The sequence below is a fragment of the Cnephaeus nilssonii genome, assembly GCF_951640355.1.
Source record: "Cnephaeus nilssonii genome assembly, chromosome: 2".
NCBI classification, from domain to species: domain Eukaryota; kingdom Metazoa; phylum Chordata; class Mammalia; order Chiroptera; family Vespertilionidae; genus Cnephaeus; species Cnephaeus nilssonii.
Genome location: NC_137073.1, coordinates 41,743,595 through 41,757,608, shown reverse-complemented (window position 1 = coordinate 41,757,608; position 14,014 = coordinate 41,743,595). Strand labels below are relative to the sequence as shown.

The window sequence follows — 14,014 nt, the reverse complement described above, 5'->3', positions numbered from 1 at the left end:
CCTTAGTAAATAAAAAGTAGCCCTAGTGGCCAGTGATGGGCAACCTTTTGAGCTTGGTGTGTCAAACTTCGCCAAAAAACTGAGCATAACTCGGGTAGTGTGTCACTTTGAGGAAAAAACATTATTTCACGATATTTATAGTTTAAATAACATAAATGTATAATTGTTATATATAATTGTATTTAATAAACCAAAAACTAAATATTTAGTGCTGACACGTGTGTCAGAGGTTCACCATCACTGCCCTAGCCAATTTTCTCAGTGGTGAGAGCATCGGCCCTTGGACTGAAAGGTTGCAGGTCCGATTCTGGTCAGGGCGCATGCAGGAAGCAACCAATTGATGTGTCTCCCTCACATTGATGTCTCTCTCTGTCTCTCCCTCTGTTTTCCACTCTCTCTAAAAATCAGTGGGAAAAAATACCCTCAAGTGAGGATTAACAGAGAGAGAGAGAGAGAGAGAGAGAGAGAGAGAGAGAGAGAGAGAGAGAGAGAGAAAGGTAGACCAAAGGAAAATCGGGGTATGAGCTCTTCTCTACACACTTTTCCTTTCTTTTCTTTTTTTTGAGGTTTTTCTAAAGAATCTTCCAAAGACAAATTGTGGATGTCATTTGTTCCGGGCAAATGTCCATTCACAGGGAGGTAAGAGAAAGGAGTGTGCATTGATAATAGAGAAGAGATGGTAGGCCAAATGTGGACAGGCAAATACAACTTTCCTTGGTGAAAAAAAGACTGTGGGCTAAATTATTTCTGAAGACTACTTATAAAATTAATATCTTTATGCAAATTTAACAAATTTCAAGTAGTTACCTAAAAATCTTGTTAGTAACCAAGGCAAGACCATTAATCTCATCTGCCAACAATAAAGCTAATTCAGGAATTGAAATTTCCTTCTTCAAGGCAATGATCAAGTGAATACACAGTTATACCATCTCATTCAGTCTAAACAGGATGACAGTGATATGTGCTGGATAATGCCTCTAATTCATGAATTGACATACCACCTGAGGGCATCACTTTCAAACTGCACTCATACATTCTGAACTGAATTCAAGTAATGCAAATATAGTCCTGCTTGAAATTCAGAATTTCTCTCCAAAAAAACAAAAACAAAAACACAACCCTGAGATGTTTAGTAAGAAAATCTTTCTCCATTTTTCAGATTACTGAAAGAAGGTGTAGAAATGAACCCAGTTCATTAATGCCTAATCCTGCTCAATCCATTCACTAATCTGGTAATTTGCTAAAGAATTGAGTAATACATTGCAAACCTACAGTATAAGGCATAGACTCTCTCACTATTGGGCTGGCATTCACTAAAATTTACAATAATGTCAAAGTAGGATTTTGCAGTAATACTTCATTTGCTCTAGCCAAGTTTTACTCTAAAATATTGAGGAAAATTCAGCACTTGTCTAACATGTCTGTATGCTTTTGACTGGTTAACATGTTAATCAAGAAAAGGGCTATGCTATCCAACTATTAGATAAGCTATTTGGAAAAGAAAAAATATTTGTCTATGAATTTGTGGATGAAATGTTTCTAAGAAGAAATTACAAATGGACCCTATTTTAGTTCTTTCCTATTTTGAATGACAGACCTAACATTCTTAAGAACCTTAAGAATATAATGACTATATTTTTCAAAGCCTCCAGGGATTATTGTACATTAACGTATCAGAGTCAGCAAATTACTTATCTATAAATTAATCTAATTTCCACCCCCTTCCATTTGAAAGCTCAACTTCTGAGTCTCCACTTCAGCAACTTTATATCTGAAGCGCCTACATCTGTAAAAACATTCCTAATGAAAACACAAAGACAATCCCAGAGAAGCAAATAAAATGAGATTTAAGTATATAGCAGCCTTCCTACAAGTACATTCCTAACAGTGGATTCTAATTTGATGCCAAATAGAGGTTATATAACAGAATCAGTGGGCCCTCTGGTTCTTTTGGTTTCAGTGAAAAAATGTAGGTGCTTAAACAAATCCGTATTTCCCATTTACACCAGGATAGATGTTACATCTTTCTCTGAGGAATGGAAGCGGAGGGCCCACTGGATAGGAAGAAGCGGAATTTGATTGTGCTCTAGGGCAGGTGGCAGAAAAGTACATGCTGAAAAGTCTGGGCTCCAAGGCCTATGTCACAGTTGCCAAAACACAAATATCAAAGACAGATTTAAATTTCAAGTCATAACATATTAAAGTTATTCAACCAGACTTTATTCAGCATCCCCACACAAATCATTTTATCAGTTAATAAGACCACCAGACAACATTAAGACTATAGCCAACAAAAAGATACTAAGCCTATGTTAGGGAACTAGTAATTCATTGTCTAATTTATATGCATGGTCTGGGCTATCTGCTATATGAAACACTGTTGTTGTTCTTTTTTGAAAGGTTAACAAGACATTAATTTTATAAACCTGAAAGCAGTACAGTTCCACATTTCAGGGGCCCTGCAGTTTACTTTAGAGGACAGGATGAAAATGTAGCCATTAATTTTCACTTATTTCATATTTTGTTAACAAAGGTGCTACAAACATATAATGAAGTATCTAAGCCAGTCACTCCTGCATCGAGGACTGAGAAGATAATATCTTCAAAAATGAATTGACAGGCAACTCGTGTGCAGAAAACTTTTAGCGTGAGAATAGTGGGTAGCAGATGTGAGGCAGAGTTTGAAGCAAACTTTTCTCCTTGTGGTGAAAGAACATATATAACATACAATGTTAACCATTTTAAGTGGATCATTTAGTGGCATTAAATATATTTACAATGCTGCAGAACTATTTCCACTATCCATAATCCAGACAATATACAAGCTTTTGTTCAATTATTTTTTCCATTACCATTTATCCCCTCTATGCCCTCTTCTACCTCCACCCACCCTTCTCCCCCTCACAGTCACCACATTTGTCCATGTCCATGAGTTCTTTTTTTTCCCCCTCTCAATCCTTACACCCCCACCCCACCCCCAGACCTGTCTGCCTGCTATCTATGAATCTGTCTCTATTTTCCTTGGTAGTTCAATTTGTTCATTAAATTCCACATATGAGTGAAATCATATGGTACTTGTTCTTTATGAATGCAGCAAATAATGAGTGCCTACACGAGGCAGGCACTATTTTATTTTAGTCTTGGCATATAGCAGAAAGTAAGAGAGACCTGATTTCTGTCCTCGTGAACTTTGTTATGGTCAACTATGCTTCTCATTATCCCCAAAATCTATAAAACATGTGGGAAACTATACCATTTTGATAAGAAACCAATGGCGCATTCCTGGTGTCAGTAACCCATTTTCAACATTACGGGATTGCTCAGAGATGTTGCAGCAGAACATTATCTTCTTTTTACTATTATTTTTGGACACTGCTTTATTAGGTAGCAGATGGTAGAATAGTTGGGCTATATTCTTACCTGATGGACAAATGTTATATCCTTATGTCGGCCTCCTGCATCTCTATCATTTAGTTCAACATCTGATAAAATGTTGTACACCGCAGAAACTTGTCATATTCCCAATTTTAAATATCAATTTGAGATTTCATATATATGAAAGTCTGGAATAAGCAAATCTATGGAGTCATAAAGTAGATTAGTGGTTGTTAGGGGGTAGGAAAAGGGGAGAATGGGGAGTGATTGCTAATGAGTATGGGGCTTATTTTGGGGATGATGACAATGTTCCAGAATTAGATAATAGTGATGATTGTACAACTGCATGAATATACTAAAAACTACTGAATTGTATATTCTAAATTGGTGAATTTTATTTATGGTATGTGACTTTATTTTTTTAAAATCAAGTATTCAGTCAAGCTGGACATAATAGTAGTGAGAGGTCAAACTTTAATTAAAAGTCCACAGATACTACCAGAGGACCCTTCTTACAGACTACAAGACCCAGAGCAGTCCATTCGGAGGTGGCTGAGGACAGGGAGTATGTATTGGGATTTTCTGAGAACTCAGATTCAGGCAGGGCAGTATCTGGACAGAGCAGTGAGTGGACAAGAAAGTCATCTGATCACACTAGATGATCTACTCTTAAGGTGTTTGTGCTGGGCCCCAATACATCCTTAAGTCATACTCAAACTCCCACATCTGCTAGAAGCAAAGGAATCGGCTCTCGGCAGAAAGTCCTGGATATACCTATAAAGGAACTCTTCAAGTTTATACAGACATGGCACCACACATACCTGGTAGACATGGTATGCCCCGCCCATACAGTGTGTGCCAACCTTAGACATGGAAACTAGACTTTCTCCATGAAAAGGAATCATATTTTAAAGATGAATTTTATTTCACATTAAAATAGTTGATGAAAGATCTGCAGTTATATGTAGTAATGAGGAAATTTATTCATTCACCACTCACTTGCTCAATTCATTCATCCATTGTGGTCATACTCGATTCCCAAGGATTGGCACTACTTTTAAAGCAATCAGTATAAATATGTTAAATACCACATACAAATGAAATGGCTGTTGCTGAAGGTGTTAAAATTTCACACTTCCAATTAAAAAAAAGACACTTAAAAAGTTTATTTCTAGTCTGCAGAGGCAAGATTTTTTTAAAGGAAAGAAATGGGGGAAAAAATAGATACAGAGGCAAAGAAGCATTGAACAGACTGCCAAACTACAATGGAAGGCAGGGGAGGTTGGGGGCTGTAAGAGATCAACCGAAGGACTTGTACGCATGCATATAAGCATAACCGATGGATACAAGACACTGGGGGCGGGGGGCAGGTGAGGGCATGTACTGGGGGGTAGGGGAGGCCGGGGGGAGGACAATGGGGGAAAAAAAGACATATGTACCACTATTTGTAATACTTCAAACAATAAAAGAGAGAGAGAGAGAGAGAGAGAGAGAGAGAGAGAGAGAGAGAGAGAGAGAGAGAAAGGCATATACAATGTAAGCACTTACAGACCAAAGATACAAAATGACTTGATAGGGGATGTGTCAAGCACTGGCCCACTCGATTTAGAACAAAAGTAACAGACTGCTCAGGAACTCAAACATGCATACAATTACCATTTTATTTATTAAAATACATAGCCAAAAGATAGCTTTACAGCAGGCAAAATAAACCACAGATCCATTTTAGAAAAGTCCTTTTTGTTTCTTTAAATCTAAGGCCCCCTCTAGTGTTTGAGAAGAGTCACACACAGTACACCACGCAATTGAAGGCTGTCACTATATTTTACCCAAAACCTTCCGAAACAAAAAGAATACTCTGTTCAATTAACGTGGCACGAAATTCGATGAGATAATGCCTAACCATAATTAATGTTTCAAATTCTTGTTATGATTCACATATTCATTATTTTCTCATTCAGTAATTTCTTTCTCTGTTATTTACTGCTGGGTTGTTTTTAGATTAATACTTTGTTAATAAAGAAAAATAAAAACATATAATGCATGCGGGGACTTTAATTTCCCAAACAAGAAACATACCTCCTTGGAAAGCAACAGAAAATTAATTTAGTGTACCAAATGGCCTATTCTGCTTTTATAGAAGTTATCAGTAAATAGTATATATCCCACCTGAAGTACATACTTAAATTTATTATATTTGGGAATCAGAAATTTCAAACTACATATATTTAAAGACTCACCAAATTGGGAATTTTCTAATAAGACTTTTCAGTACCCTTTAAAAGGATGAGGGAAGTGCTCTGAAGAATATGATGTAAAGGAATTCTTAAGTTTATACAGACATGGCACTACATAAATCCAATGATTTAATCTCATGTACTTTTTAAAAAGACTGATTAAAATTATAGGGAGAAAAAAATTTTTTTTCATTCTACTTTCCCAGCTACAGTCTTTTTTAAAAAGTATCTATTTCTATATTACAAAGTTAACTAGTCTTACTATTACTGGAAAATAAAAAGAAATCTCTATTTTCAACAAAAGTAAATGATGCAATCTTGAGCAAGAGGCTGACAAAGACCTTATTAAGCTGCTACTTCATATTCTTAAAAGTTAAGAGCACATTGAAAATTTGAAAATTCAATAGGGCTTGAAACAAGTTTAATCTGTATAAACTTTAAATAAACGACTAACTTGTCTCTCAGTATTACCATATGGCTTCTTTGCATTTATCCTGTTTTCTGTTTTCAAACTAGTCACTTGCTAATGTTAGAAGTAAAAAAGATAGGACATCTAAATGAGTTAAATAAAATAGTTTACATTTGCAATTGGTCTAAACAATTAAGATATCTATATTCAAAATGAATAGGACACATTTTTAAAGTGCAACATGTACTCTTTTGGCTCAATATGAAAAGTTATATAACTGGAAATTACTATAGTCATTTCTCCCAGGACAAATTTAATGAAAAGCTGTTTTGAAATTCGGCCATGAAATTATAAATTACAAGGAACACTGAAAAGGCATTTAAAATGAGTATATAAAATGCAATTATAAATAAAACCAAAATGGGAGAGGTAGCACAAAGTAAATAAAATCAAATAAATACTATACAATAGCATATCCAATTTTTGCTTATAAAAAACTGAAAATTGCATCTTAAAACATCCATTTTGCCCTTCATTTAAGGGTTTCACAATGAAATTAAAATTTAGACCTGAAGTCTATAAAGATTTTCCAAATGTTATTAATTACTGGTATTGCTTTTTGCCAAAACCTCTCTGATCTGTCGGTCAAGTTCACTTATTATTCGATCCTCGTGATTATACACACCCGTCCTCATCAAAGTATCCCTCTCTTCTATTAGGCGAGTCAAATAATCATCCAAACCTTCTTCCAGGGCATTGCCATGTGGACCATCCACTTTTCCACTTGCAATCTCTCTGGAATCCTGGCACTGTTTTTGTTCTTGTTGCCTTAACCTGAGAAGTCAAGAACAAACACTACTCTAGTAGGCAACAAATATTGTTTTGGTTTTCTTAACAATGCCATTTAAAACAAAATGATTTAATGGTAAAACACATTTTTAGTAATATTTTCAGGAAGAAAATGAAAACCAGTGTTACACTTGGCAAGTCAGAGTTAGCACACTTATAAAAGACAGTTTTAAAAACAATACTTGTTTTTCTAATTATAAAATACATGAAAACTGTAGGAATTTTGGAAATGTTAAAAAGAAGAAAACCATCATAATCTTATCCAGAGATAACCAATCTGAGTAATTTTCTTTTTCAATAAAAAAATGCATATATATTTTAAATACATATTTTTCTGAAAAATTAATATTACATGCAGTGCTGTACACTTTTTTTTCCTCTCACTAATATAATGAATGTTTTTGCCAGGGCATCATTAAGTGTTCTTCTAAATGGCTTCATAACATCCCATCATTTAGATGCCCCATTATTTAATCATCCTTTATTGTTGACTTTTAGGTTGTAAAACCTCTGATATTATTACTATTCTGACATAACATTTCCTTCTAAATTCACTCAAGAAAACTTTTATATGTACCAAACAGTGCTGGTTTTGGGGGATACTGCAATGAATCAGAAGAAAAGTCCTTACTGTTATAAAGTTTATTTCACTAATTACTATGGGAAGTGAAATTCTATAGATGCAAATGCCTGGTTCAAAGGGCATGTACATTTTAACTTTTACAGATATCTTCAAATAATGTTTGTGATGGCACAATCTGTAAAGGCCAGGTTCATGTTCTGAGTTAAAAAGCCTTATAGCATGGCACTGTAGACCTTGACCTTTTCCAACTGATACTTATACATTAATATACTAAATGTAGCTATTTAATTCAGCTCTAAACCTACCTAATATAGGACTGAGTTTTCCCCGCATCATGGAGATGTCATGGGATATTTCATCAAATGAACTCAATTGTATTCCCCCAAATTAATATGCCAAGCCCTATTCCCCAATGTGATGGTCTCTGACTTTGGAAGATGATCAGGATGATTAGGTTTAGATGAGATCATGATGATGGGGACCTCATGATGGGATTAGTGCCGCTGTGAGAAGAAGCACCACAGAGCTTGCTCACTCTCTTCTCACCATGTGAGGACAGTGGGAAAGCAGTTGCTTACAAAGCAGGAAGAGAGTCCTCACCAGAAAACAACCATGCTGGCATGCTGACCTTGAACTCTGTCCTCCAGAACTCTGAGACAATACATTACTGTTGTTTAAGCCACTCAATCTGTGGTACTGTATGGCACCCCAAGCTAAGACAGTATGCTTTCCTGAAACAAAAATACTATCTCTTGAAAAACTAAGTTAAAAAGTCTTCCCCCAAACTCACCTCCAAAAAGATTATAATTTGTTCTTCTGCTGCTTCCTAAAGATGACTTTTCTAACAGAAACACTACTGAAATTCTAACTCAGATGAGCAGGCCTCACAGAGAAGAGCAGTGCAACATATTATTTAAAAATACAACCTCTGGAATCAGATTTGACCTCTGGCTCCAATGATTTACTAGCTGTGTGACCTTGGAAAGGGTACTTAACTTTCTTTAATTCTTGGGTGTCCTACTCTCTAGAATGGGGATAATATCTTTCTCAGAAAGTTACTTTAAAGATCAAAGAAAATGAGACAGGCATGTGAGGCATTTAAAATAGCTGCTGCCATATGGTTAGGGCTCAATAAATAAGAGCTATTACTTACATTAATACTATAAATCTGAAATGTCATATACTTTTTGTAATTAAGAATTCAGTATAATCAATTACCTTGAAATAGTAGCAATGATCCCAAAGCAGTCACACAAAAATAAAAATTAAGACACCAATGCTATCAATGTAAATGAAAAAGCTCAATAGATTTAGTATAGCTACATTCATGACAAAAATTTTGAGTGTAACAATGGTCTTTGGCCTAAGTTTTCTATTGTACAAATCAGCTACATTTTATAGTATACTAGAGGCCCATTGCACAAAATTCATGCAAGAGTAGGCCTTCCTCCCCCCGGCTGCTGGCACTGGCTTCCCTCTGGCACTGGGACCCGGGCTTCCCTGGTAGCCCCAGCTTTGTCCAGAAGGTTGTCCGGAAGGATGTCCAGTCTAATTAGCATATTACGCTTTTATTATTATAGATGATCTACTTTATTGAAAAACCTGACATAATTCCCCTGGACCAATGACCAATTAAAAGGCTGTCCTATTAGAAATTTCCTTTTGTATGAAAAAGCAATGTAATGTTCTAGTTACTATACCTGTTTAATTCATTTCTTATATCCAACAATTCTTGTCGCTCAGTTTTTACTGTATCTTTTTCCTCAGAAGCCAAGTAACGTAGTCTCATCTGTTCCAATTCTTCTTGCTGTTTTTTAAGACGAGCCATTTGACTTTCTTGCTCCCGCTGGAAAGAAACAAGCCAGATCACAAATATTAGGAATAAATATACTTCATATGACTTTGACTTGTGATTATAATCCTATTTGACGGTACCCATGATATAGCCACACACTGCCAATTCTATGACACACATATTATCCAGAAATGACCAGGTTTGTTTGTTTTTCTTTAAAAACAAAAACAAAAAACAACAACACCTCTTTCCATTACTTCTCTTTGTTATAAGCCATAATCTTTACAGGCCCAATCAATGAAGTTAGCTGAATAGCATAAGATAAAAGAAGTTGAAGGCAAGAAAGAGTCTGCTGACAACACGATAAACTGCTACAAGGATCAGTGGCAAGAGCAGCATCTAACAAATGGTTAATTATACAAAGATGTACCAAGAAAAATTCAGTAACTGTCACTAATTCCACTCCTCTCTTAGGTAACAATATTCCTTTTCACTCTTTTCTCCAGGCTCATACAAAAACCTATGCATTTGACACAATTTCTTTAAAATACATGTGTAACATTCCACAGAATGAATACTCCATGATTTTTTCAACCACTCTCTCAATAACAGACTTTTAGTACAGTAAGCAATGCTGCAATAAAACACCCTATCATCTAGTATCACTAACAAATATTTCTATATATTTTTTAGGGATGGGTGCTTTTCTTTCTTTAGGATACAACCCCAAAATGGGAGTGGTAGGCCAATAGGTATATGTCAAAGTAAACATTTATTGATTAAAATGAACCACTCAACCCACCATCCAGATAAGAAACAAAAAATTATCAGAATTTCAGATGTCCCCGTTTCCAGCCTTTCCCAAACATAACCACTACGCTATTTTCTAACACCACAAATTTTGACTGCTTTGAACTTATATAAATAGAATTGGACAGTATGTACCATTTTATGTCTGGCTTCTTTCACTTAACATTGTTTTTAAATTTATCTCATTGTAATTTTATTTTGCATTTTTTCAAAGACAACTGAGGTGGAACATGTTTTAATATTTTTAATGGCATATGGCCTTTGGCATTTAATGGCATCTTCTTTTATAAAGTTCCTGTTCAACCATTTGGTACTTTGCTCTACTTTGCTATCCATCTTAATATGTTTGTAGTTCTTTATGTACAGGGTGGGGGGAGAATAGGCTGTTTGTATGGGAAATAGTACAATAACTAATAAATGATATAAGAATAAACTCTTATGTCCCATACTTACAACTGTAAACCTACTTTTGTCCCACCCTGTATACTAGATAAGTCCTTTGTCACTTATTTAAATTCCAGGTATTTTCCACTAGTCTTTGTCTTGCCTTTTCACTGCTGTAATGGTATTTTTGACTTAATTTTAATACAGCCCAAATATATCTATTCTTTTTTGGCTAGTGCCTCTATGTCCAAGTTTTTGCCTGCCTCAGTCTTGAAAATACTCTTATGTTACCCTTTTAAGGCTTCATTTAGATCAGTAATTCATATGCAGTTGGTTTTGTGTGTGGTGTAAGATCAAGATTCTTCTTCTACCCATATAGAGCTCAAATTGACCTAGCAATATTTACTAAATGACACCCCTTGCTTGGCAATATCACCTGCCGTATGTCACCTCTGTCGGTTATATGTATAGGTTTGTTTCTGGACCCTGCAACCTGATTTATTTCTCTATCCTTGCATTAAGAGTACACTGTCTGTTACTATAACTCATATAATAATAAATCTTGATATCTGAAAAAGTCTTCTCTCTTTGGCTATTCTTCAAAATTCTTAGTTATTCTTGACTCCTGCATGTTCATATAAATATGTTTCTAGGGCTGAAAAAAAAAAAAAAGGTCCTGCTGGGATTTGATTATGCTGAATCTACAGATCAATTTGGCCAAAACCATTGATTCTTTAATCAGTGAACATGGTTTATTACCTCTCCCATTATTTAGGTCTTCTTTAATTTTGCTTAATACTTTATCCTTTTCTATAAACTAAGGGTAATATTTGTGTTTTAAGATGCTATGGAAGAGTTTTAAAAAATTTTCTTCTCTAATTGTGCCTAGTATAGAGAACTGAAATTGTTCTTTTCATATGGACCTTGTTTCCAACAAACTTACTAAATTCATTAATTCTGGTAGGTCTTATGTAGACATTTGGTTTTCTGAGTATATAACAATGTCATCTGCAAATAGTGGCAGTTTTACTTTTTCCTTTGCAACGATGCACCCTTTCTTTCTCTTGCCTTATTACACTGGCTAGAACCTCTAGTACAGTGTTGCTAAGAAATGGTGATAGAGGGCATCTTTCTCTCATTCCTGATCTCAAGGAAACACTTTCCTTAATTTAGTTGAAGAAAGATAAATATCACATGATCTCACTCATTTGTGAAATATAATGAACAACATAAACTGATGAACAAAAACAGATCCAGAGACAGAGAAGCATTGATCAGACCGTCAAACCTCAGACGGAAGGCAGGGGAGGGTGGGGGGAAGGGGGAGAGATCATGAAAGGACTTGTATGCATGCATATAAGCATAACCAATGGACACAGACACTAGGGGGTGAGGGCATGAGCAGGGAGGTGGGGGGTAATGGGGGGATAAGGACACATATGTAATACCTTAATAAAGAAAAAAATAAATTAAAAAAAGATAGGTTTTATGTAAATATCCTTTATTAGATTAAGAAATTTCCTTTACATTTTTAGTTTGCTAAGAATTGTTATTATGAATAGACATTGACTTTTTCTACATTTTTATATGATTACTTAATTGTCCTCCCCTTTAAAGGTGGTAAATACCCAACTTTGCCTTTGTTTAATAAATAAAGGTGATTGTGATATTTACAAGTTTTATATCTATGTTCTTGAGACTGGTCATTTTTTTTGTTCTTATAATACCCTTATCAGGTTTGGGGATCAAGGTTATGCTGGTCTCATTAAGAGAGAGAGAGAGAGAGAGAGAGAGAGAGAGAGAGAGAGAGAGAAAGAGGTGTTCTCTCTTCCTAATTTCCAAAACAGTTTGTATAAGATTAGTGTTATTTATAAAATGTTTACTAAAATTCAAATGTGAAGCCATCTGGGTCTGAAGACTTCTTTGTGTGAAGGTTTTTTCACTAGTTTTAATTTCTCTGATAACTATATAACTACTTATATTTTCTGTTTCTTCTTGTGTCCATTTTGTAAGTTCTGTTTTTTCAAATTGACATAAAAATTTTTGGACCATCCTCTTATCTCTTTAAATGTCTGAAGAATGTGTAGCCCAGTCCCCCTCTTTTATTCCTGGTATTAGGACCTAGTAATTATTCTCTTTTTGTCCTTGAACACTTTTTGCTAAGGGAGAGGTTCCTTCCAAAAAAAAACCCAACTTTTGGCTTTGTTTATTTTGTTGTACATTTTCCTACTATTTCATTAAGTTCTACTTGTCTTGATTATTTTCTGTCTTCTAATTTCCTTCACTGACTGTTTGAAAGGGATATTTAGAGAAAACTTTATGCTTTTCTTATTTCCTAAGTGAACTTGAGGTTACAAATGTCCCCTAAGCACAGCTTTCATTAAATCTCATGTCTTATGTCTATTTCATTATGAAAAACATTTTCACTGGGTACAGAATTTTAGGTTGGTAGTTATTTTCTTTCAGTACTTTATGACTGTTTTTCCACTGTCTTATGAATTCCTTCACTTTTGTTGAAAAGTTATCTGTCGGTCTTATTGCTGCTCCTATGAAGATAATGTCTCCCTCCACCCCTACAGCTTTTTAAGATTTTCTTAGCTTTTTGACAATTTTACTGTGATGCATCCAAGATATGATTTACTTTGAACTCTCCTGCTGAGAGTTCATTGATAGTCTTAAGACTTGGTATCTTTTTCACTTTTATAGATTTCTCAGCCAGTATCTCTTCAAATATTGCTTCCCTCCCCCATTTTCTATTTTCTCTTAAGTGTTGCTATAGGCTGAATATTTGCATCTTCCCAAAATTCTTAGGTTGAAATCTAATTCCCAACATGATGTTGTCAGGGGATGGGGCCTTTGGAAAGTGCTTAGGTCATGAAGGCTAGCCCTTATGAGTGAGATTAATGTCCTTATAAAATAGGTCTGACAAAGCTCCCTAGCTCCTTTTGCCATATGAAGACACAGTAAAAAGATGAAGACACATAAATGGAACTGGGAAGCAGACCCTCACCAGACATAGAACCTGACAAGGTGTGTACCTGATCTCAGAGTTTCAGCCTTCAGAAGAGTAAGAAACAAATTTTTGTTCATAAGCTATGGAGTCTGTGGTATTTTGTTATAGCAGCCCATGTGGACTAAGACAAGGGTCTATAGTTACACAAAAGGTAGTCAGTCTCATATACTCTATCCCATATGTTTTTTGCTGTATTTTCCTTTTTCCCCCTCATTTCTGCTCAAGTTTACACATCCTTGCTTCTACTATGCCCAATCTGCTCTCAATTCATCTACTGAATTCTTACATTTCACTCACAATACTTTTCAGTTCCAGAATTTCTACACGATTCAAAAGATTCCACTTCATTAATACATTTTTCTGTCATCATCTACTTTCTAGAACATAGTGATAGTAGTTATTTCAAACTTTGTATCTGGTGATGCCAAAATCCAGATTACCTATTGATTGATTTTATTTTGAGCAAAAGCCATAAAAAAGCACTCCACAATAAGGACATGTAATTGGTTAATAAACATATGAAAAGATGCTCAAAGTCAGGGAAATGAAAATTTAAGCC

The 14,014-nt window shown here is 35.1% G+C and overlaps 1 protein-coding gene across 3 annotated transcripts in view; it reads right to left on the bottom strand.

Annotated features, from left to right (window-relative positions):
• Positions 1-5,018: 5,018 nt before the first annotated feature.
• The window catches only part of CEP120 (centrosomal protein 120), a 55,022-nt gene continuing 46,026 nt past the window's right edge, over positions 5,019-14,014 (bottom strand). For all 3 annotated transcript variants that reach the window (XM_079793200.1, XM_079793201.1, XM_079793202.1), the window contains 2 exons: positions 9,154-9,299; positions 5,019-6,855 (listed from right to left, as the gene is read on the bottom strand). In XM_079793200.1, the coding sequence (XP_079649326.1) occupies positions 6,621-6,855; positions 9,154-9,299 (381 nt within the window). In that variant the 3' untranslated portion in view covers positions 5,019-6,620. The remainder of the gene's footprint in view (positions 6,856-9,153; positions 9,300-14,014) is intronic.